We start from the raw sequence: 25550 nt of genomic DNA, 5'->3' as shown, positions 1-25550 counted from the left end.
AGATTACTCATAATACCTAATACAATGTAAATGCTGTGTAAATAGTTGCTATATTATATTGCTTTTATTTGCATTAGTTTTTTGTTGTATTGTTATTTTCAATCCATAGTTGGTTGAATCCATGGATACAGAACCTGCAGATACGGAGGGCTGACTATATTGAATATCCAGGCTGGAGTGCAGTGGTGCAATCTCGGCTCACTAAAACCTCCACCTCCCAGGTTGAAGTGATTCTCCTGCCTCAGCCTCCTGAGTAGCTGGGATTACAGTTGCGCGCCACCACATTCAGCTAATTTTTGTATTTTTAGTAGAGATGGGGTTTTGCCATGTTGACCAGGCTGGTCTTGAACTCCTGGGCTCAAGTGATCTGCCTGCCTCAGCCTCCCAAAGTGCTGGGATTACAGGCATGAGCCACTGTACCCAGCCTGTACTGAATATGTACCACAACCTGTGCAATATTACAATCTCAGTTTTCCAGATAAGAAAACTGAGGGTTATGAGAGGTTAAAGAATACACCCCAAGCTACACAGGTAATTCTCAGAGCTTAAAGTTGTACCCTCTTGTCCTATCTAAGAATTGCCCCAGCTCTGTCCTGCCCTCTACATAGAAAAGGTAAACAGGTCTTCTAAAGGGCCCCCCAAAAGAAAAGAATGACCAGCACATAATGAATCACCTTAGCAGCATTTAGACCCTGGAGGAGGCCAGACAGGAGGGTGAGGGTTAGAAAATGGATGGGTAGTAATAGAGTCTGTGTTTTCTGAGTACCTTTTCCTTTTGAATTTCACAGACTGAAGTCTTTTTGTTATAAAAGCACAAAATGAATTCCCTTCAGGTGCTATCAGAGGCAGGAACAAGGGTGATCTCTGGCCTTAAAAGTTAATACAGCAAGCCAGGTGAAGAGGTCAGAATTATAATCCTGGATCTATAGTAGCTGCCCAACTTCAAGCAAGTCACTCAACCCTCCCCTTCTGGAAAACAGCTCTACTGTCTTTACTCAGGACTATAATATTACATGATATGGGGAATTAATGCAGCCTAACAGGTTCCAAGTCTAGCAAAGCCCTGGGTCTATTTACTTTAGACACAGAAGTACTAAATACAGAAGCCCAGAGGACACCCCACCACCCCACCACAGACACACATGCATATGTACATATACACAATGTCACAAATTGAACAATAAACATGTCCATGCCCAGACATCCCATGGCTCTTGTCTTCCAGGCCATTTTGGGGGTGGGGATAGGACAGGGGTGATGTGCGTGCATGCTCCATCTCTCACTCTCCCCACAAGCCCCCGAGTGAAAGAGCAGTTGCCAAAGATGCAGCGAAGAGGTACCCTACTAAACACACTCAACCTTCTGCTATAAATTTATAGGGCAGCAGACCGTGCCCATCAAGTTCAGACAAATGAGGTTTACCTTGAGAGGGCAAAGGTAAGAGAAGTTTGTAGAGAGAAGTGTTTAATGCTTGACACAACCCTGCTGCTGTTCAAAAACAGCACTCAAGAGCTTTCAATTAGCTAAGTTAGCTAACAGGGGACAAAGTTCTTGCCCAGTCTATTAAAAGGCTACACCCAGCTTAGTTTTCCTAATACTTTATACCACCTTTAATCTTTGAGACAATAGATGTGCATGGCCAGTTTCTTCCAAAAGATGATAGCATGGAGGTCACAAGAGCAAGCAAAGCAAAGGGCAAGAAAAAGGTCGAGGGCAGGAGAGCAAAAGTGGGAGGGAGGGAGAGAGCGAGCGAGCTCTGTTCTTTCCTACCCACTTTGTCCTCTCTGTGGCCTCTACTTAGTAGAGCCTTCTTTATTATAGGAAGGCTAAGGCATAGGCCAACACAACTGGTTCATCAATATCAGCCAACATTTGCTAAATTTTACTATGACATTGGCTCTAAAATTTCTGAACACATGTAGCCAAAGGTCTGCTTCCAGGTCACTGACCAGAATCAGTAGGGCTGGTTCTTTGTGAACAGGCATCTGGTAAGTGGCCACCATTGTCCCAGGGATGCCCTGGATCTATGGACATCTGGAAGCCAACTTCAGCTTTCAGGACCCCTGAGGCTGATGGCACCATAAATAGCTGCAGTTCCTGGTGCATCTGGCTGGCAAATGCCAGCCATAGCCATTCCTCTCCCTGCCTGAACCTGGGAGCAGGTCTCAAGTCTCTGCCCTGCTGGACCTGCCTGGCCACACGGGTGAGCAGTACGGGCACCGTGGTATGATGCCACTGGGCTTTGTGTTTTATCACCCCAACAACTATGTGGTACCTTGATGAGATCTAAACTCACTGCAGAGAGTTTCAGAGTTGGGGTTCCTTAAGGCCAAAGCCCCTCTCTTACTGGCCTAGAGGGTCACAGTGCATATTCAACAATTCACAAATCACAGATTTCTTTAAGGTAGCACAGAGAGATTAATCAGGCCAGATAATTATTTGTCTAATCATACATTTCTTCATTGGGATGTGTGAGAGAAGAGTGGAAGAGAGGTATTAATCAGGTTCATTACTTGGAGAAGGATCCATTTGATTTGATTCATCTCATTAATGAAAATAGGATCCTCCTAATACCACACACACACTCATGCTCATGGCCACATGGGAATATTCTTGGATGATAAGGTGTTTCATTCATGAGATTCCAGGTTCTTTGAGGCTCTCTTCTCCTAATGTACAGTATCAGCATAATGTCCCTTTATGGTTCTAGGATAGCTGTTAGGGGAGACTTCAGCAATATTTTTTTTCCTCCAATGGGACAGGTCTCCTCAAATGCCAAACACAAGACTGCCCTTTTGATGTTAACAATATGATGCTACACATACATGTGTTAAGTAAACAGGATGTTCAAGGCTGTCAAGTGCATCTTGCACATTTGCATCAGTCACCAGGGTTTGGGGATCCTCTAAAATGTCCCTCAGTCATTACAGTGATGTTGCTGAGTATTATTATTGAAATATTACAGCAACTAGAAGAAATTTCGGAGTAGGAATTACTTTTGAAATGTCTCTGGAGACTGAGTTAATTTGCATTGTTTGTGACCCCACTCTGGTTTGTCTATGTGTTGGAGTGTTTAGGGTTTAATTCACTTCATGAGCTGCAAAACAAAAACAAAAAATAACAAAGCATGGTAAATGATAGTTTTGAAATTGCAACAAGAAACACACTTGTGTTGGCTGAGCCCACATGCTCTTGTGAGATAAAATGTCTCACAGGTTTTGTAACTGCTTAGGAAGAAAAGCTCTTCTACTTCTCTAAGGCTGTCTAGTAAAAAACCATCAGGCTAAAGTTCTATTCCTTAATCTTAGCGAGGGTTACACAGCTATGTTCATTTTGTGGTAACTTATTAAGCTGTAAACATAATTTATGCACCTTTCTGTATATTCCACATTTCAATTAGGAAGTTTTAGGAACAAACTGGAATAAAATTAAGGTGCATCTGCATTGCTAAGCAGGAGGGCCAGAGATACAGATGGGTAGGGAAAAAGTAATTAGAGTCTGAGATAGCCTATGTAGAAATTAGAGTTGTGGTTTGTTGTAGACACCAGGTCCTAAATAAAAAGAAATAAAAAAATAAAAAAAAATGAGAGCTGTGGAGACATTACTCAGACAACATTAATCGAGCTTTGTTTGAAAAACGATCTGTTGGTCTGAACAAAGTCTGAGTTAAACATAAACAAAGTTTGCTCTTGCTTGTTAACTATACATGTTGATTCTTCTACCCAAAGCAACATTACAGCAAGGATGTATCATTTGTCTGAGAGATCAGAAGCCCGTGGGACCATGCCCTGCCTGGTGGACGTGGGCTACATTTTAGATTTAGCTTAATCTTATTCTATCCTCCAGTGTGTGTGGTTTACTTAATTGGCATAGTACTTCTCCCATTGTTTTTTTGAGGGTAGGTACAGATAAAGGGATATAAAATTTAATACACAAAATTTGATTTCCTCTTAAGAAACCGCATAAGAATAGTCAAACCTGTTACGAATAGCCAAACTTAGAGATTAAAATAATGATCACAAGTTGAAGTTTGCTAAATTTAGGCTTTCTTTAAAGGGAGAGATCTTATCCGTAATACATAGGAACTAAGAGAGAGCAAAAAAGGGTCAGGTCAATCAGGAAAAAAGCTTCCCCCAAATCCAGATCACCCATTTGATGTTTTGAATTGTTTATGGTCCAATTATGCCAGCACGTTATTCAGTTAACCTCCATTTGACCTACAGAAGTAGCCAGTTGTTTTTCTGGAGCTAGTCATCAGTTTAACTGTAGTTGATATTCCCTTGATGACAAAACTTCATTTGAGTTGAAAAAGAAAAATCAATAAACAGATCACCTGAGGACTAATGAGCAAGGAGCTTTGACCTCATCTATCAGCTTTTCGCAAAGCACAGGAAGGCAGGCAGAGAATCTGGAGGCCAGGGAGGAAGGCAGAGGAAAGGTTAGACCAGGTTCTGCACAATTATGTAGGCTACCTGGGAGAATGCGATTCCAAACGCCACTCCAGCGATGATTCCCATGTTAGTCTCCATGAAACTAGTTACCAGATCATAACAACCCTGGAAAGAGAAAGACACTGTCTTGGAGACATGTTTTCACTCAGGCCAAGCTGGGCTATGTGTACTCGAAACACTCCCAACATTAACGTCAACCTTAATTCAGCAAATACAATTGCAACTCACTCTAGAGATTTATTAGCATTCTTTTCAAACTTAAAACAATAAGAAAAGGTTTCAAACATACACAAAAATACAGAGACACATGACCCTTCCCCTAACATCACAAATTAACATTTGGTCAATCTTGCTTCATTGGAACCTCCCCAACTCCCATCCCATTTAAAGCCAATCCCAGACACAATTTCATTGACAAATGTTTCTGTAGTAGGATTAAATTTAGCAAGAAATCTGTAAGATCTATGAAGCAAACACTATAGAGACAAAGAAGTAGACTTGAAAAGACATTCCGCATCCTTGAACAGGAAATCTCAGGATCATAAACATAGTTACTAGCATTTTGACAATGAATGACGAAATCTTGAATAAACAAACCAAAATCATCTGGCTAGAGGGAAGTGTTTGAATATCTGCCAACTTTATGGAGTTTTAGGGTTCTTCCTAATGAGACCATTAGGATTTTTTAAATAGGGAAAACCTATGTTCTAGGGTCATCTTTTCCAGAGAGAGAGAGAGAGAGAGAGAGAGAGAGAGAGAGAGAGAGAATTTGTAAGTACATTTATTTGAAACTGGCCAAATCAACCTAGAGACCTGAACTGACTTATTCAGCTAGGAAGACATGGTCTTTTTCCAGTTTTCTGGAAAAGGGCTTCAACTAAAATGTATAAAGTCTGTGAAAAATAAAGACATTAATTTAATAAACAGATTAAAGCTGGTTCTTTATCAAGAATGGCACACTAAGTTTTAATAACATTTGAAGAACAACAAAAAAAACCCAACCATGTTTCCCCTTTTTAAGTTCCAATTTAACAATTTAACATTTCTTATAGCTTGTAAAATATTCTGCCAATGCTGTGTCTTCTATTAAGTGGTATCTATATACATTTGTAGTCTGCGTGCAGGGAAAAAAAATGGTGCATTAACTTACCAGTAGTGCTTTGAGACATGTTTTCTTTTGTTATTTAAGTTCAGGGGTACATGTGCAAGTTTGTTATGTAGGTAAACTTGTGTTGTGGGGGTTTGTTGTACAGATAACTTTGTCACCCAAGTATTAAGGCTAGTACCCATAGTTGTTTTTCCTGATCTTCTTCCTCCTCCCACCCTCTACCCTCCTATAGGCCTCAGTGTGTGTTGTTCCCTTTGTGTGACACATGTTTTCAATGCAATTGACAAACTATACTCCTTAGTTATCTGACGCAAATTTGAAGGCCAGGGTAGGAGTGGGAACGGAAATACATTATCACTCATGGGGAGTTTTGAAATTTGATTCCCCATAGTAGAAACTTACTGATTTCACTTTTACTAGTGAGACTATATAGCACACAATTTTTTTTCATTTTTTCTTTTCTTTTCTTTTTTTTTTTTGTTTTGTTTTGTTTTGTTTTGAGACAGTCTTACTCTGTCACCCAGGCTGTAGTACAGTGGCATGATCTCAGCTCACTGCAACCTCTGCCTCCAGGGATCAAGCAATTCTCCTGCCTCAGCCTCCCGAGTAGTTGGGATTACAGGTGTGTGCCACCATGCCTGGCTAATTTTTGTATTTTTAGTATAGATGGGGTTTCACCATGTTGGCCAGGTTGGTCTCAAAACTCCTAACCTCAGGTGATCCGCCCACTTCGGCTTCCCAAAGTGCTGGGATTACAGGCATGAGCCACCGTGCCCAGCCTCACACTATTTTTCAGAAGGTAGTAGAAGACAGAAGAATTTGGGTTAGAAAGAAGACAAAATGAGAAGAGATGTGGATATTCTAACACTTTCCCAAAAGGTAGCAGCTAAGACAGCAGTTTGCCAGGCTGGCCATCATTACTATATCTTCTCCCTGCAGTGATGATGGGGCTAAAGAATGAGGTCCAGATCAGCACCAGTGTTATGTAAGCTCAAAATTTGGAAACACAGTCCTGATAATACAACCCAGAGAGAAGCAAAATGAGATATTTTCTTATTCTGCAAAATAGTTTGGCATAGATTTTTTTCTGGGCACTTCAATTCTACACTTAAGCTGAATATATTTTCTAAAGTACGATTTCTACTCCATTCTAGAAGATTTTAGACTTGGTCACATTATTTTTGGTAAGGCCACTCCAACCAGTAGAAGAAACCAGAAAAAGGAAATAGCTGCCTGGCATTAGTACAACTGAGCCGAAATAGTTCTCTCTAAACCTTGCTCCTCAATGTATGGATCTTGAATGAGCAGTATTTCTTCACCTAGGAGCTTGTTAGAAATGCAGAATTGGAGGCTCCACCCCAGACCTACTGAATCAGAATGTGCCAAATCCATGGGTTATTCCTTTTGACATATTTTTAATGAATTTTAACCAGATCTCCAGACGCTTCACATGCCCATTAAAAGGTGAGAAGCACTCTTCTATAAGAAATGTTTTCTCATTATTTTTTACTCCAAATAAGAAAGCAAGTTAATGAATTATATCAGTAATAGGATTAATTAAAATGAGAAGATATAAGTGACTTAGTTTTTTTTGTTTTTAAACAATAAGAGACCAATGTCAAAATAAATGTTTTCCATCTCTGGATTTTTCTGTTATTTACTGCATGAACCCCAAAGTTCATTTTCCATGTCTCAGCACAGATCCGCATACTGCAAGAGCTGATTTAATACTACAACCACAGGCCATGTTTGCATTCAACCTTAAATTTTCCCCCAAACTATGATCTTATCTACTCACAACAATCTCTCTCAATTTCCTAATATGAAAGTCGGTTGTCAGGTGTGAGATAAATCTACACAGACCTGCTAAGTATCCTAGGAAACACTCAGAACAGTTCATTTGCTCGCCCTCTCAGCATGTCTAAATCAATAGTCACCAATGGAAAACATCTGCAAGTGACCGACTTTAACTACTAGAAGTAGAAAGCTAGTTCCAGACAGGTTATGGGAAGAGGTATCTCTGTAGCTGCCAAGCAGAGTAACTATGTTCCTCTTGCCCTTATGAACTGTCAAAGAATTCCTATGAAGTAGGATTTCAGCCAACGCTATTAGCCAACTGAACGTGCAGACATTTCATCATCCTGCTAGTAAAATCAAAATAAAACCTGTCCCCAAATCCAAACAATAAATATCCTATTTAACTGTTCATACTTTCCTCCTGTTCTCTCCCAGTTATCTGTACAAGACAGGTTTCTCAAGCTTCCTGGTAAGAGCCAAGAATCACCTTTCTGTGCTATCAGAGTAAGTACAGGGTCCAAGACACCACAGGATCTACAGGGATGATCCACTTGTTCTAAATCATAGGATTCCATATAACTAGAATGTGGCAGTAGTTAAGCTTCCTAGGGGAAGGAGTCACTGGGAGGAGGGGTAACATTTATGAGCATCTACTATTACCCCATTCCAATCTTCTACCTTGTATAGATTAGGTGTCTGACATTGAGTCAGGAAAAGTAATTTGTCTCATAAGTTCAGGTGGGCATTAAATAAGAATGTCTAAGGAAACTTGGTAGACAAATTTTAGTTTTCATTCACTTTTTCTCCTCTGAGGGAGCCAGGTTGGAGGCTATAAGGTAAGTAAGAGAGAAGTTAAGCAGATCTTCTAAGTATTTGAGGTGGCCAGGAAAATATAAAGTTGGATTATAGTGGGAAGGTGGAAAGTGAGGTCAATATGTAGGTTTATCAATGAAATGAAAAAATGTGACCCCATCTCTCTTTCTGAAAATAATTGTAAGGATTATAGATGCACTATAAGATACGTCTCCAAACTTGTTTTTACATACTAACAAAAGATCCTCCCTATAAGAAACTGCTGCATCATTTTTAATAAAAGACTCCATGCAATATAGAAGACAAATTTCACCATCATCATTTGTATTACAGTTAACATGTATCACATCTGTGTCATAATCTGTGCCAGGCACTATGCTTCTGACACTTTATCTCATTAAATCTTCAAATCAAGCACAAGGAGCATGTACTATTATTATCCCCATTTTACAGACAAGAAAAGCAAGACTGACAAAGTTAAGTAACTTGACCGAGATCACATAACCAACAAGTGGCTCAGTCAGAATTTCTACTGGAGCCTGACACTAGACTCTGTGCTCCTGACTTCTGGATCCTCAATTTTCACAAAAGAAGAGGAAGCTTGAATGGGGGAAAAAAAAGACTTGGGTACTGCTTTCATGAACAACCTTCTGAAGCTCTGTTATATCAAATATCTCACTGCCATAGAGCACTTCTTGCCTTCCATAAATTGGAGTGTCTACCACATGCCAGGTATGCTTAGCACTTCATAAAATAGAAGCATAATGACACATATGGGTACTCAGTGGGGATGTCCATGAAGAAGCCAGAAGTTACCTTATTAACTAATAAGAGATGAAGGAAGCCTCAATGTTTGGGTTCATAAGAAAATTCAAATAGAAACAGATGTCCTTTTAACTTAGACAAGAAGCTGTCAGTACTGAATCTTACTGAACTATCTTTTTTCTCTGAATTATTCAGTAGCTGGTCCAGATCACATAGAATTTTGAAGGTATCATACGAACAGAATTTTACCTTAGCAAGAAAAGATTTACCCCTTGACTGAATAACAGGAAGTAAACACAATAGTAGGTTTTTTCCTCCCTTTTGTTTACCAAAATATATTTTATATATGGTATGTCTCTAAACATTTAAGAATGTAGATAATCTTCACATGCAATTATATCATGTCTTCATCGTATTCTCTGTAAAGTGGAATGCAGAATTGATTTTCCTCTTCTCTGACTACTAAAACTTCATTTCCCTCATTTTCACTATGTACTAACTTTTATATTTCGTTTAGTCCTCTTTTTTCCCCTCTCTAATTTCTTTGGGAGTTGGGAGGTTGACAGTGAGTTGAATCGGAGTTACTGATTTCTTTTCCTATGGCAGTAAACTCCCTAAAATAAAGGCCACCCTCCTAGCAGAAGCAGATGCTGTCTGTCAAGTCTACTCCCCTCTTGCTGCCAAAGACTGACAGCCAGCTGCAAACAATTTCATGTTTAGATGGTATATTAAGCAGAAGATGGACACCCCAAAAGAAGAAAGCCAACACTCGCTGTCTGACATAAGCATCAGGGTTAACAGGAACTGCTTTCTAAACCTTCCTAACTATGCCTGGTAGATCCTTGCTGTGGGAGAGAAAGACAAGGCTGATCTGAGTCACAGCTTTCTCTTTTAGAAGTGAGCAGCCTCAAGTGCCTCTCCCAGGCAATCAAGGAACCGCAAAGTAAGATTCTCTTTCCCTTGACTACTATTTCAAATCTATTTGTCATAATTTCACAGAAACAAAAAAGCCCTCCCAAACATTCACCACTGGTCCCATCTGGGCCGGGAGAAAGCAGGTACCTTCTGGTTAACTTTGGTGGCGGCCACAGTCAGATTGTGTAGATCCTGGGGATTACAATCAGTTTCGTTCATGCAGCAGCTGGGGGGGATGCCATGCTCCAGGAAGTAGGGGCTGGTGCTCCAGTTGGTGTAGTTCTGCACGCCACAGCAGCTCAGCTATTAACAGGGAAAGGAAAAGAATCAAAAAATGGCAGATCAAATGTGGTCTCCTCAATCACTGCCTTGTAACTTTTACAAGAGAAACACAGGCCAAAGCCCTAAGACAACATGTGCAGCTTTGGTGAGTCAAGATGAATGGAAGCTCCAAGAACAATTATACCCATATTGATGCTTGTTTGATCTCCGAGAAGGAAGTCCTAGATTATATATCACATTGGCTTTCTTATCACTTCCACAAAGCAAAGCAGTGCGTCTGTGTCCAACTCACAATCACCTATTGATATAGACGTATTCATCCACTAAATCAGGACTACTGATTGGTGAATTGAGGCAAATATGGTTTCAAAAACCCTCCACTGGGATATCTACTAATAAGTAAATAAATAGTTCTTAGAAAAAAAGATGCACATACAGAAAGGGAGAGCCAAAGTTGGTAATCTATAGCCCAGGAGCTACCTGTTTTTGTAAATAAAGTTTTACTGGGACACAGCCACAACTATGTGTTCACATACTGTCTGTGGCTGCTTTTGTGCTACAGTGGCAGAGATGAGTAGTTGTGACAGAGTGTATGGCCCTCAAAGCCTAAAATATTTACTATTTGATCCTTTACAGAAGAAGTTTGCCAACCCCAATATAGAGAATATTAAAGCAAATGGGGCAAAAATATAATTAATTGGTAAATCTGAGTATACAGTTCCTTGTAGTATTCCTGAGACTTTTCTGTATATGTTGGAACTTTTATCAAAATAAATTAGAAAAAAGACTGCTTCTGAAGTAAACAAAACCAAGAAAAACCAAAGCAAAAGCCTCCTTAGTGATTCCTGATGGGCAGTTACGCTTGAGTGCCAGCACTTGCCACCCAGACAGGAAATCTCTCTTCTGTTTCCCCCATATCCTCCGCAAAGCATCAGGCAGCTTACCCCCTTCACATACCTAACAGATCCTCAGTTTCTTCTAGGTCCACTCTATGCCCACTCCACTGCCCCAGCCAGTGAATGCAGCTCACCTGAGCTCTCCACCCAGCCTGAAGACATCGATTCCAGAAAGCCAGCCTCCGGGAGCCAACTCTAAGCAAGGTTGTCATACACTCACTGCCTAACTCCTTCCCAAGGGTTCAGATCTGAAGAGCAAATGAGCTGTCCTTGGCATACTTGCAACCCTTACTGATACAAGACACACTCAAGGGAGTGGTCCTCCTTGACACTAATTACCTGAATACTGGAGCCTGGACAAGGACTGGGTGTCAACTCTTGGCAATGGAACTGGACTAAGAGTTGAAGAATGGGAACGAATAGCAACTACTGGGCCAACCTACAGGCAGCCCATAAGTCTAAGCCTAGACCTCATAGTTAGTTCACACCCCCATCTCCTCTGAAACTTACGCTGCGCTGCACATGGTCCACTGCCCGGCTCCTATCATCCTTGCCATCGTAAGTCTGCATAGCGTCCGTGTAAGTCCTCAGGAAGGTGTCCTTGATCTATGGAAGACAAGGAGGGATGTAATTGCAGTCCACCACAGCCCAAACTGACTCCCAGTCTTACCAACTTCTACCCTAACAGAGCCTCTTCTGAAAATCTCTGTATAAATGTAGGCCAGGGAGGCAATGCCCCATTTTCTGAGATGGAAAAGCTCAGAAAATTCACCAGAGGGTTTTTAAGCTTCGGAATTTAAAAAATTGTTCCCCTCAGCCTCAATCCAGAGAAAGCCTGACCTGCTGAATGACCTACTGGAGGGGCCTGTCCATTTCTGAAAGGGCTGTGATGGTGAGCTGCCAAACCTCAGGCATGAGCTTTCTACTTATTTTCTTTGAATTGATTAATGCCCATCTTTCTGTAACTTTCTCTGCCCTTACACAGGAGGCTCATAAAAGACAAACCACTTGGGTGGACAGGATGACTGATGTTTTGGTCAAAAACTGATCCCCGTTTTACCATAGGAGTGAGGCAAAATCAACTTTCACTTACCTGTCTTTATTGAGGCAAATTAAAAAAAAAAAAGAGGAAAAAGGACAAGAACTTAAAAATGTCGGCTGGGTGCAGTGGCTCACGCCTGTAATCCCAGCAATTTGGGAGGCCGACATGGGCAGATAACTTGAGGTCAGGAGTTCAAGACCAGCCTGGCCAAGATGGCAAAACCCCGTCTCTACTAAAAATACAAAAAAAAAAAAAAATTTGTCAGGCACGGTGGCAGGCGCCAGTAATCCCAGTTACTTGGGTGGCTGAGTCAGGAGAATCGCTTGAACCCAGGAGGCAGAGGTTGCAGTGAGCACAGATTGTGCCACAGCGCTCCAGCCTTGGCAACAGAGCAAGGCTCTGTCTCAAAAAAAAAAAAAAAAAAAAAAAAAGGGTTAACAAAACCTTTTCTGTTACCATATTTGACTATGGGATAACTTTCAAGCTCTGTTTCCCTGGAAACCTGATGAAGGTGGAATGTCGAATGTGTTACCAGGCCACTGAGTTTGTGATAAAACTGACCCCCAATTGGTAAAATGCCTCCAGATTGGGAGGACAGCAAATGACAATAACTACTTGGTGGGAAGCTTAGGGCTAAGTATGGTGACTCTCCTAACTAGGCATATTCTTTGCTAAAATGCTGTAAACTATGTCCATGGGACAACTACAAGAGATAGAGACACCAGTTACATGCAGCTTCTAAGCTAAGGTGGCTACCACACCCAGCTGTGTCATCTCATTTTGCTACACTTAAGCTGTCTCTTAGGATGGGGGACTATACACAGAGTAGGCACTAGACTATTTTGAGGACTCATGGTGGAGAAACAAGCCCACTACTGCCTAGCAGGCAAGCTGTGCTTCCTTTGTTATATCTTTCTGCTTTTGTTAAATGGCACTGAGACCTATTGTCATCATGTGAGTTTGACTAGCCAGACTCAAGACCAGCGCTGGTGGTCAGAGTAGCATTGTACCTTCCTCCCACAACAGCCCTCAGGGTTTCAGGCAAAAGAGATTAGGTACATGAGGATTTCCAGGCCCTAGGCAGCAAGCACCATTAAGAGAAAAACCCCTCCACAGAGCGCACTCCCAGCAACAAACAAGAGGCTCAGGTAGGAACAAGCCAGGCTGCTCCTGGTGTTCATACATGCACGAGGGGCACTTATTAGGGCTGTTGAGGCCGAAACTTCATCAGGTCTCACTTCACTAGAGACTATGAATGGGGTTCTAATTCCAAATGCAGCACCCATACAAACCGGGTTCTGGAAGTCAGCTTTGGCATCTGGGATACTGTCTTTGGTAAAGGGGAAAAACAAGGTAGTAGGGGAGCAGAGAGCATACAGGCAAGCTCAGGGGGAACTGAACTTGGCCAAGCACAATAGTGGGATCTTTAAGTGTGCAGCAAGACGGGTTAATGAAAAACTTTTTAAAAAAATTAAAAAAAAAAAAAGAGCCTGGGAACAGATGATGCCAGACTTTCGAGACCCACAGTAACACTCTCTCTGTTTTCCACCTGTATCTTGTTTTTTCTTTTTCTTTTTAACACATGTGTATCTACTTCTGGCTTTACTATTATTTGTGGAGTCAATGATAAAATTTTGAGGCAGCAAGACAATTAGTTTGGCTTGCCTTTATAGTCTTAGAAATCTTGTTATACAGATATACACTTGTGCCTTACTGAAGCAGCTATTTTTAAAAACAAAAAATAGAGACAGGATCTCATTCTCTTGCCCAGGCTGGAGTACAACGGTGTGATATTAGCTTACTGCAGCCTCGACCTCCCAAGCTCAAGTGATCCTCCCTCCTCAGCCTCCTAAGTAGCTGGGACTATAGATGCAAGCCACCTCACCCACCTAATTTATTTTTTTATTTTTTAGAGATGGGGTTCTCACTATGTTGCCCAGGCTGCTCTTGAACTTCTGGCCTCAAGAGATCCTCCTGCCCCAGGCCTTGCAAAGCTCTGGTATTGCAGATATGAGCCACCATGCCCAGCCTGAAGCAGCTATTTTTAAGGAGTATGTAATCCATATTGAAGGTCACTGCTTTATAACAGGGGAGAGAATCATTTTATGCAATGGCTACACAGAGAAACAGTGAAGATCAACAATGAAGGTTTCAAGCTTGGTGGAATTCCCACATTTAGAATTTCATGAAGATTTCAGGTCATATGACATGATCTTTGGAAAACAACAACACCACTGAGGAAACCAGCTAGCCTATATGCACCCTTTACATATTTCAAGAGGTTTCAAGAATCCTCCTCCCAAACACCCCTTAACTGAGTTCTGCATTTTGTATATACTCACCTCATGACGAAACACGAACCCTGAAATGCCAGCTACGAGCTCAGCCAGGAACACCAGGGACAGAAACATGGCATACTGAAAATTAAGCACACAAAGACAAAGTCAGATACATCAGGATTAAGAAGAGGGCTTCTTCAGGGTAGGTTACTTTCAATCAGCGGGAATTAGACAAGTCCTCACACTCCCTAGACAAAGTTTAGAAAAAAATAGAAAACATTCTTCTCTAAATGTAAATTTAGAGAAGCCTCAATCTAGGAATGTGTGTTTAATATGCCTATGCATTTTGGAGTACACAGGCTGGGGAGAATTCATTGAGAGACTGGCATTGTGCCTATCAGCTTGGCTCACCTGGAGAAATCTGGAAGGAACTTTCACAACTAAGGTATCCACTATTTGTTACACTAGAATCTTTGAGCTAGAAAAAAAAACAAACTGCTCTGAAGGTCACAGGACACATTCTGCCCTGTCTGGGGGTCCTTTTTTACCACCTTCCTCACGACGGTCTGCAAGCCAATTCCCTGCGGCCCATTCCATTTTGAAACTGTTCCAATTGTTGGAAAGACTTCCTTTCCCTTTGGCCACATGTCTGCCTACTTCTAACTTCCACTCACTGGCATTGGTGCTGCTTTCAGAAGAAATAAGAACCAGCCCAATGTCTTTTCTCTAACGCTAGCCCATCATGTGTGTGAACACGGCCAGGATGAGAACCTGCTGCCTGGGCAAATGCCTCCAGTAGTCTCAACCACATCTGAGATGAAACAGTTACAAAACTGCTTCATTTGGAATTGCATCCCTCCCATCTGGGCCCAAGAAGCCAAACGTGTGCAAGATGATGTTCCTCTTCAAATTGGTGGTCATCACCGGACACAGTAGCCACTGCAGCTTTCCTGTGGAGTTGCCTGTCTTTCTTGTTCGGGATGCTGCATGTAGTTTACAGCCTTTCAAAAAGTAAATACGCTATACTACTACTGACATTTGCAAGCATCTAATGTCTTCAGTGCTTTTCATCTCATGCTGCTGATACTTCTCAAGTTTTTTGCATCTGCATGCACATGCAAGCACGTCTAAATTCAAGGGTAGTACATGGTATTTACGAAACATTAAGGATAACTTTGAAAGGCAGATAAAAACAAGAATTGATTCCTTACCTACAAGGCACATGTCTTACAATCTGCTTCTTATCTCAAAATGAAATATAATGGTTTTGAACATTTGCAATGGCCCTAAACGATGCTGTGGAATTTGGATAGATTGCATGTGGCCACATTACTTACCTGTAAAGTATACACACGTCTCATAAAGTAAACATATGTATGCTGAGTCATAAATTTTTTTTCTCATCTAGTGGCACATATATCGAAAAAGGAAATGTTGGCTTAAAATATCAATTTCTTTCTAAATATTAACAAAATTCTCTAGAAAGCACAGCCACTCAAATACTAAACATGTAGTTATGAGAATGCCCCATGTACATGACTTCTTTCCTAACTTCATACAAAATGCAATTCAAAGCAGAATTTGATGTGAGACTCTCCCATTTTGCTGATGGGATAAGCCTAGACTCTTCCAGAAAGTTGGGTGGGAAAATAACTGTTAGCAGGCAGGTGGAAGAAAGGGCATTTATCTCTGTAGTCAGAAGTCCTCCTAGGTTTGAATCCTATCTCGTTATGAACTACGTCTTAGAAAAGAGGCAGCCTCTCTGGGCTTCCATAAAGTAGACATAGTTATTTTCAGTTGTTTTGCAATTAATGAGGTTATATAAGGACTGCAAAATTCTAGACTGATAGTTAATCAAGTGACTTCCGCTCTCATCAGCCGAATCAGCAGTTTTCTGTGTCTGGCAAGTTTCCTGCCTCTAGGAGCTTTCAGAGAGTGGCCGTTTTACCTACAGAAGGCGTTTGCCAAAAGCCTATTGGGAAAAGCTTGTACTAAATACAGGTCGGTAGGGGTTAGAGCTTTTTTCCCAAATGTAAACATTGGAGTTGAAATAGTCCTAGCTTTGGAAGGAAACATACAAGGCTTCAAATCCCAGCCTTCCATACATTAGCTGTGTGAATTTGGGTGGGTTATCTAAACCCCCAGGTTCCTATCACATTACATGAAAATATAACCTACGCTGCATGGTGGTAGTGAGGAGGAAAAGAAAATGTCATGCACACCCAGTATAGCCTCTATCACATAAAAGGACTAAATCATGTTTTAAAAATTTTGTTTTTAAATAACATATAATAATTGTACATATTTATGGGGTACAGTATGATGTTTTGATACATGCATACTCTGTGTAATGATCAAATCAGAGTAGTTAGCATATCCATTACCTAAAATATTTCTTTGTGGTGGGAACATTCTAAATCCTCTCTTCTAGCTATTGCTAAATATATAATACATTAACTATAGTCACCCTACTATGCAATAAAACACCAGATAATTCCTCCTATCTAGCTGTGACTTTGCACCCATTGGCCAACCTCTGCTCCTCCCTCCTCCCCTGTCTCTAGACAAAAAAATAATAAATGCTGATGAGGATGTGGAAAAGGGGGAACTCTTATACACTGCTGATTGGAATGCAAATTAGTACAACCACTATGGATAACAGAGTAGAGGTTCCTCGAAAAATTAAAAGTATAACTACCATATGATCCAGCAATCCTACTGTGGGGTATATACCCAAAGGAAATGAAATCAGTATGTTGAGGAGATAGCTGTGCCCCCATGCATATTGCAGCACTATTGACAATAGCCAACCTAAGTGTCCATACACACTGGACACAATGTGTCTATACACAATGGAATACTATTTGGCCATAAACAAGAATGAAATCCTGTCACTTGCGACAACGTGAATGAATCTAGAGGATTAAGTGAAATAAGTCAGGGAAAGAAAAGACTAATAACTGCCTGATCTTACACATATGTAGAATCTAAAATTTGATCTAAAAGATATTTTTAAAGACCCAAATTAAGCCCCAAACCAAAAAACTTCTCTACTTCCCAAAATGCTCACCTGCCAGCGAACTTGTGTTAGGAGAAGAAAATGGTAGTGTGGTATGAAGCCACCTCCAGAAGAGGCCAGAACTAACTATCCCATTGTTTATACACATATCCTATTTTATGACATTATACTCAGCTATGGGATACTTCTGCCCCACAAGCAAATTTAGAATTAGAACATAAAAATATCACCTCTCCCACTCCTCTCCAGTCATAGTATTTGGGCCGGGAGAAACTTTGGTGATTTAGTCCAATTCTATTTTGTTACAATTGGAGACAAAGGTCCAAGGAGGTTACATCCTTGCCACTAAAGACTTTACACAGTTAGTTGGAATCAGTCAGGTCTCAACACCACATCACTTCCCTTCTTGTTTGAATGGATGGTTTTTTAGAATTTTTTCTTTTCTCTGCTTTTGAAGTTAATTCTCCCCTTGCTACTCATTGTGCTAAACAAAAGGTTCTCAATACTGGCTACAAGATTGAATCCTCTGGAGAGCTTTTTAGAAAATAAGACGCCAGGGCCTCACCACCACTGAGGAGTCTACTTCAACCAGCTAGCGGTGGGATGCTGGCAAAAGTTTTTGCAAATGGCTTCCCAGGTGATTTAATCATGTACCTGGAGTTGAGGACCACGGCACTAGACCAAAATAAACCCTAGTGTTTATGAGAAGTACTAGAAGGTAGACTCAGGGTGTTAGAACAGAGTGCCAGGTGACAGCAGCAGAAGTGCCTCAGGATGGGCCTCATTATGGCTTGCCCATCAACCTGAAGAATCAGTGGTGGCTGAGGCATCAGCCTCCTGTATGGTCTGCAGGATAGAAAGTGGCGAAGTCAAGCACCACTTCTATGAGGTTGACAACAGAGACTGACTGCCCAGTGCCAGTTGGGAAGATGGTTCCTTTGGAATGAACCACTCTTACACCCACATATATCACTAGATGGTACTAAATGTTACTACAACCTAGGGCTACACAGGGACAGGCAACATGGCCCTGATGGAATCTTTGCTTCTCCCTTCATGGAGTAAGATGCCTGAAATAAATATTTTTAAACAAAATTTTATTTTGATGAGAGGTCCTTGCTAATTTTTATCTATAAAATCCTTTACCATTAATCCCCATCAGTGAAGAACATGAACAGTGAGTAGAGAATTAGTTAACTGCTGTACCTAAAAGTTAAAAATCACAGTAATAGCCTTTCAATAGTCTGCCCTTATCATCTGGGAAGCATCACTGCTTTATCTGTCCCATGAGAGTATGCACCCTGCACTGGTCTTGGTAGCCAACACTTGACACTGCTTAAGTCCTCTGGGTGGCAGGCTCTGGCTTAGCGGAACTCTCATAGCACTGAGACAGGGAGTACAGGTTCAGAGAAGACCACACACAAGCATCCATGCATGGCCAGGCTCAAGGAGGTGGAAAGTATTTCTCCAATAGGAACTTGGAGGTGAAAGTCTGCTTATGTTCAGGATGCTGCCTTGCCCACCAAAGCTGCATATCACATGCTTAAGGAGACTTCTAAGACATAGTTCAAAACTGAAACAGGACGAGGCTGGGTGCGATGGCTCAAGCCTGTAATCCCAGCACTTTGGGAGGCCGAGGCAGGCAGATCACGAGGTCAGGAGATCAAGAACATCCTGGCCAACATGGTGAAACCCCGTCTCTACTAAAAATACAAAAAAATTAGCCGGGTGTGGTGGCGGGCGCCTGTAGTCCCAGCTACTTGGGAGGCTGAGGCAGGAGAATGGCATGAACCCAGGGGGCAGAGCTTGCAGTGAGCAGAGATTGCACCACTGAACTCCAGCCTGGGCAACAGAGCGAGATTCCGTCTCAAAAGGAAAAAAAAAAAAAAAAAAAAAAAGGAAAGAAATAGGGCATCTTGTCATGAGGATACAAATGGACTACTGCAATCACTGGCCACTGCTTTGTCATCATCTACCCGGAGGGACTGGGACTAGATTTAGTGTGCCAGGCTGTGTTTGGGGTTGTTTTTACCTCTAGGGGATTAAAGGATGGATTAGGAAAGAGTCTGGACTGAAATTGTTAAGGTCTTGTCTGTGACCTCAAGACGAACCACTTCACCTCCATGTAATTTATATTTTTACAAAAATATAGTTGAGAAATCAGTATTATGTTGTGACATACTCACCAGTTTCAGCATCCATGGGCTACCACGACATGTAGCAAAGCATCCAAACAGGCCAAAGACAACAATAGTGGTGCCAGTTCCGATGAGCACATAGGGAGCATTTGTGGAGTTCTCGGCAATAAGGGAGATATAGGTGCCCAGAGTAAGTTTGCCCCAGACTCCAACAGCCAGCAGGATCACCCCAGTGATCTGAAAGAGGGAGAGGAGAGTGTGAAGCTATTGCCAAGAGAGGTGAGAATCAGCACAGAGCAATGTGGCCAAATTTGAAGACTCAAGTTTCCATGTGAATAAGACGGTACTTGCTGTAGGATTCCCTGAGCAACGAGAAATGTCAGAGAGTGTTAACTAAAATCATCATAAAGACATTTTGTTTTTTCCCCCCAATAAATGTGCCCCTTGCACAATCCCATATGCATTTATTGTGTTAATTAGAAGTCAAGCCAACAATAAAGAACTTCTTTTTTAAAAAGCAGTTTACAAAGCACATCATACGACAGGTCTGAGAGCCTTCCCCCAGCTGCTGCCTGACACCAAGCTGGGTATAACCCCATGAAGAATGACAGCTGCCCTCTTTGATGGCATGTGTGTACACAGTATATTTTATGGACATCCTGCACAATGTTTTCAGGAACACAGTGATTCCCTTTGACTATTATTGCAGAAATTTCCACAAAAACAAAATATTCCAAATATTTTTGAATCCCTATTGATGTGCTGTCTTAATATTTTATTCAATATAAAACAACAGAAGAATCTGCATAGTTTCTGGAATTAGCTGTAATGCGATTTGCCAAATCCCACTGATCAGTCCAAAGGAAATCCCTATAGCATGTCTAAACTAGAACCCTGCATCAATCAGGCCTTTACTTTATGGGATAGATTCCAGGGTGCATGCTATGCCTAACACCCCACCCCCTGCAGGCCACACGCCCTGGCAGCTTTAGCTGCTAAAGCTACTGGGGTTGCTTTATGTCTCTAACCATCTCCCAAGCTGGTCTTTCAGGTCACCAATAGCTTAGCAACTCAAACTGACAGCCTTGTAACTGCTACCACTTCTGATACCGCATGAAGCTTGAAAGAAACCTGGGTGTCCAAGAAAGACCATCTCCAGTTTGGCCCCACCGTAGAGCCTAAGGTCTCATACCAAATGCCTTGGATCCCTATCTAGTTTGCTCACTCAAGTGAGGAGTCAAGGTGAGAAAACTGGAGAGAATTGGCATGATACAAATCAATACCCACCTTGCCAAGGTTTCCCTTGTCAATCAGTACACAGTTCCTAATATCTGTGACCACCACCAAATATATGCTATACCATGAACCAAATGGCTGGGCCAGTGAAGATGCTTAGACCTCTCTCCTTTATACTCTGAAAATACTTTCTGTAATTTGGAACCATCAAGCTCCATTATCAGATTTTTTTGTGTTTGTGCAGGACCAAGAACGGTCCCTGTACTTTTCACTGCATAAGGTAAGGGTGAGCTCTACCTGTATGGGGGGAGAGGGAGAGGTCAGTAAAAACAACTAGAGTTTGGTGACACTTCCCCACCCCGGCAGCCTGTCTACTTTGTAGAACCCTCACCATGAAAGACAGAATTAAAGGTTTTAAATCAGAAAAAGATTGAGGAACTAGCGCTACTTTTATTAGGCAAAGATAAACAATCGTGATGCAGTGTTGCGGTGAAAGTGTTTGACACTAATATTTGGGAGAAAGTGGTCCCGTGGAGGCTGACTGCCTTTGAAAAATTCCAAAGGAGATGGCCTAGCGAATTAAGAAATCCAAGAAAACCAAACACAGATGTTGCCAAGAGTTCTAAGTCCTCTGCTGACACCCGGTGGTTGTTTAAAAAAGTACTTTCCTTGAGCAGCCTCTTCTACCATACTCCCCAACAGGGAAACATAAAATGCCTTTTACCTGCTAAAATCAAATTTTAAGAATCAACTGTCAAGTCATTAGGGGTAAAAATGCAATGGACACTATGTAGAAAAGGACAGTGCCTGTGCCATCTTTTACTAATGCCTAGCACATTACAGTGCCAGGCACAGAGTAAATGCTTACTATTCCATTGAGAAAAAATATATATTTTTCATTTATCTGGGTCTTAGAACCTGTATTTTATAAAACAGAGCTTATCAGATACCTCATACTTACACAACTTCTACATCCGGTAAATACTGCGAGGTGATTTAAAATGGGACCAAAGAGAAATTTCCCCCATACTTTCCACTGTAGCATTATCAGCCTAAGCTGTAAACATCTCAATGTAAATGTATTGAATAAAAGCAAAAATTCAGTTAAGCTAGTCATTGTTTTGGCCGAATATATGCCTCATTCGGAAACTTGAGACTTCATGGTATTGCTCCAAAAGATACAGGAACACTTCAAATACAAAGTGAGCAGCTGCATTCTGTGAACTGCTTTTGCTGGTCCTTATTGGAATGTGATTGTTTTAATGAAAATGTATACCGCTAATCAAGTATGAGTCTGATAACTTATATTTCTGTGATCAGTGATTTCATGAAGTTCAGTTACTACCAGAACAAATCTTACATGCAGTATGTCAAAGTTAACACAAATCCTGATTTTAAGGCAAACAGTACCTAGATCATTTTAATGCCTTTTCTTTCATAACATAATTTATCCTAATGCAATCATTGCTTTGTATATGAAGCCTCTCCTCACGTAAGTGCAAAACCTATACCAGTTTGTTAAAATGGTCATAAAATGTAAATTACACAAATACTCCATTTTCAGAAAAAGACTTTAATTTCAATAGGTTTTTGGGGAACAAGTGGTGTTTGGTTACATGAATAAATTCTTTAGTGGTGATTTCTGAGATTTTGGTGCACCCATCACCTGAGCAGTGTACACTGTACCCAATGTGTATTCTTTTGTCACTCATCCTGCTCCCATCCTTTCTCCCCAGTCCCCAAAGTGCATTGTATCATTCCTATGCTTTTTGCATTCTCACAGATTAGCTCCCACTTATGAGTGAGAACATACGATGTTTGGTTTTCCATTCCTGAGTTACTTCACTTAGAATAATGGTCTCCAATTCCATCCAGGTTGCTGCGAATGCCATTACTTCATTCCTTTTTATGGCTTAGTAGCATTCCATGGTGTGTGTGTGTGTGTGTGTGTGTGTGTGTGTGTGTGTCTGTATATACACCACATTTTCTTTATCTACTCATTGATTGATGGGCATTTGGACTGGTTCTATATTTTTGCAATTGCGAATCGTGCTGCTATAAACATGTGTGTTTCTTTTTTGTATAATGACTTCTCGGAAAAAGACTCCTTATAAAGACCTCGGTGGTCTTTATAAGTTCGCCAGTGGGTGCAAACAAACACAATACTATGAACACCATATTGCATGGGAGAGAAAACATCCAACATCCTAACCTTGACCAAGTCAAGGTTAAGCTTTAGAGGGACTCATGTTCCTCTCAATAACGTGGAAACTGGGTTAGACATGCCCCTTCCAGCACTCATGTGCTAGGAATCTAAGAATAAACCGAAGAGGAAGGCCTTCTCCGATACTGCTATTGTCATACTCAAACACTCCTGATGAACCAGCTCTGTTCAGAAGCTTGAACTCCACTCTATATGGTTCCAGGAAAACAGCTATTCTCTGGGCAGTTCCCAACCTTTGTTCATGATGATCCTCTTATCTAGAATTCTATCCATCCTATCTTCTTACCTATCCATCCTATCACTCTATATCCTAAATTCTTATGGTACACACTGTACTCACTCCTCTCAGCCTCCTCAAAGTCACTCTGCAGTATACCATGGTCCTTCTGTACCCTACCCATCCTCCTGTGCATATCCAGGAGCACAACCTCTTGAGGGCGGGAGCTGTGTACCTTGCACACAGTCAATGTTCTGTACCTGTCCATTTAACGAATGAATAACCAACCAATTGTAGAGTTAAGAAAGGAAAAGAAGTTTCATGTTAGCCATCTATTTGCTATACCCTCTGAACCTCTGTGAAGAACTATCAGAAATGGTGAGAATGCCACTCTGGACCAGAAAGGGCCAGTAATCTGGGGAAATAACAAGGCTAAAGACAAAGAAGAAAATATTAAACAGACAAGGGAGACAATGGTTAGGCTGCGGCATACCCTTAGGTGACTAAGACCTTATTTGGTGGTAGTAGTGGTTGGTGGTGGACGTGAGGTGGGTGTTAGAAGAAATTGCCAGGTAGTTGAAGGAAAAAACACACCTACAAGCAAAGGGCTAAAGATCCATAAAACACTCTAACTGGCATTTTATCACATTCTTCTTACTATAAAAATGTTTCTCACTAAGGATAAAAACCATACAAAGATAAGCCCAAGACAAAAGCCACTATCATATGTATAAATTTTTTCTTGGCTCCTGTCAACACACATTCACTCCACACATGTACTTTTGTAAGCACCCACAGGAAAGTCATGTCTCAACCATGACTTTCAAATTGAAAATTAAGGGACTTTTTTTTTTTTTAAACATCTCTCTCCTGCTGTGAGGTGCAATGAGTAAGTTTGGAGTTCACCAAAGCAATTGTGTGTCTGAGCTCCTCAGAGACCTCAAATCCCTAAATCAGTCATCAGCATATGTTACCTTTCTCATGGAGGTTTTGCTTTTTTCTCAGAAGAATTGCTCAGCAAGTAGCCAACACTGTGGTTCGGGGAGGAGAGAGATAGGAGACCATAGATAAACAACATGACTGGCCTGGTGAAGGACCAGCACCACCTTATATGCTCCAAAATCAACCACAAGCCAGGATGGCAGGCCCAGTCTTCCATCAGAAGTAACCAGGCTGAGGCTCTCCCTTTCTTGCTTATTCCTGGCATCTCATTTTCTGTGTGCTTACAACACAGCTCAAATTTTATGGGTAGCAAAGTACCACTAGCTACTATTAATTTAGGCTTGGTGATGAGACAGAGTAAAGCTATAATCATGGCATCAGAAAAGTTAGATCAGAACTGAAAAGGCTTCTGTGTGATGATACATATTACTTTAAAATTATACTCAAAGAAAACTTACAGATAGGTTTGGCAATATGCCAAGGGGGTATCCAAAATGCTCTGAAACAGACTTACTAAGGTTTATTTTCATCCTAAAATGGCCATTAGGGGAGCAAGTAGCCAACATAAACAATTCCCCTTGCTCTTGCCAGGTCAACCTGGCTAATGCTGATAAGTCTCTCTGTGGATCGTGTAGCACCCTGATCTTCAGAGAGGTGCCAGAAATAGAGGGCTTCCATCTTTCTCACCTGTCCAGAGGCATTTTACTTGAGCCCACTCTGTTTTATGCGTGCAGACCACAGACCTTATGATGAAACTGCTGCAGCTGCTGTGCCAGGTCTGAGAGGGCAAAGTCCTTATTTCCTCTCACTAAATCCTTAATACAAGGTTCATAAGCCCCACCTTCTATGTGAATATATGCACATTATTCTAATGACGGCACAAGTTCATATTTACTATATCATTCAATTGAAGAAAAAAAGACAACAAAAATTGAATCGCAGAGGTACAAGCTATGAAAAAGAGACTGCTTACTAAATAGCCATATGGAATAGAAAGCACTGCATCTAAAAACCAACAAAAAGAAACACACAGGTGAGATCGTAGGCAGAAGTCTTAGCTAGATTGCATTTTAGTTGACCCACAATTCAATCATCCCAGAGGTTTACAGGTTAATTCCTTCATAGCAACTACACACAAAGGTATTGTGAAATATCCCCCAGAGGATTCTGTAACTCAGAAGAAAATGCATGACACTGAAACTCCGCACACATCATCAATAATTAAAATCCACATTCCTCAGATGTTAGGTTTTAAGAGGAAAAGTACCTGACAAACTATTCTCTTAGCTGATTCTTATGTGAGTGTGTGTGCCAAGGGGACAAAGAGGAGGAGAAGTCTTTGCACAATGTTGGGACCTGATTAGGTAGAGGTGGAGAAAGTAACCAGAAAAGCAAAGAAACCAGCAGCTTGTATAATGTTATGGTC

At 41.2% G+C, this 25550-nt stretch overlaps 1 protein-coding gene across 1 annotated transcript in view; it reads right to left on the bottom strand.

Annotated features, from left to right (window-relative positions):
* TSPAN7 (tetraspanin 7) overlaps window positions 1-25550 on the bottom strand; it is a 126426-nt gene that overhangs the window by 3150 nt on the left and 97726 nt on the right. The window contains exons 2-6 of the mRNA XM_054472915.2: window positions 19554-19742; window positions 14412-14486; window positions 11538-11633; window positions 9997-10152; window positions 4473-4556 (exon numbers count right to left, since the gene is read on the bottom strand). Coding sequence (XP_054328890.1) covers window positions 4473-4556; window positions 9997-10152; window positions 11538-11633; window positions 14412-14486; window positions 19554-19742 — 600 coding nt within the window. The remainder of the gene's footprint in view (window positions 1-4472; window positions 4557-9996; window positions 10153-11537; window positions 11634-14411; window positions 14487-19553; window positions 19743-25550) is intronic.

This window comes from Pongo pygmaeus, chromosome X (assembly GCF_028885625.2).
Source record: "Pongo pygmaeus isolate AG05252 chromosome X, NHGRI_mPonPyg2-v2.0_pri, whole genome shotgun sequence".
Classification (NCBI taxonomy): Eukaryota; Metazoa; Chordata; class Mammalia; order Primates; family Hominidae; genus Pongo; species Pongo pygmaeus.
The sequence above is the reverse complement of the archived record's forward strand: the minus strand, read 5'-3'. Positions and strand labels throughout refer to the sequence as shown.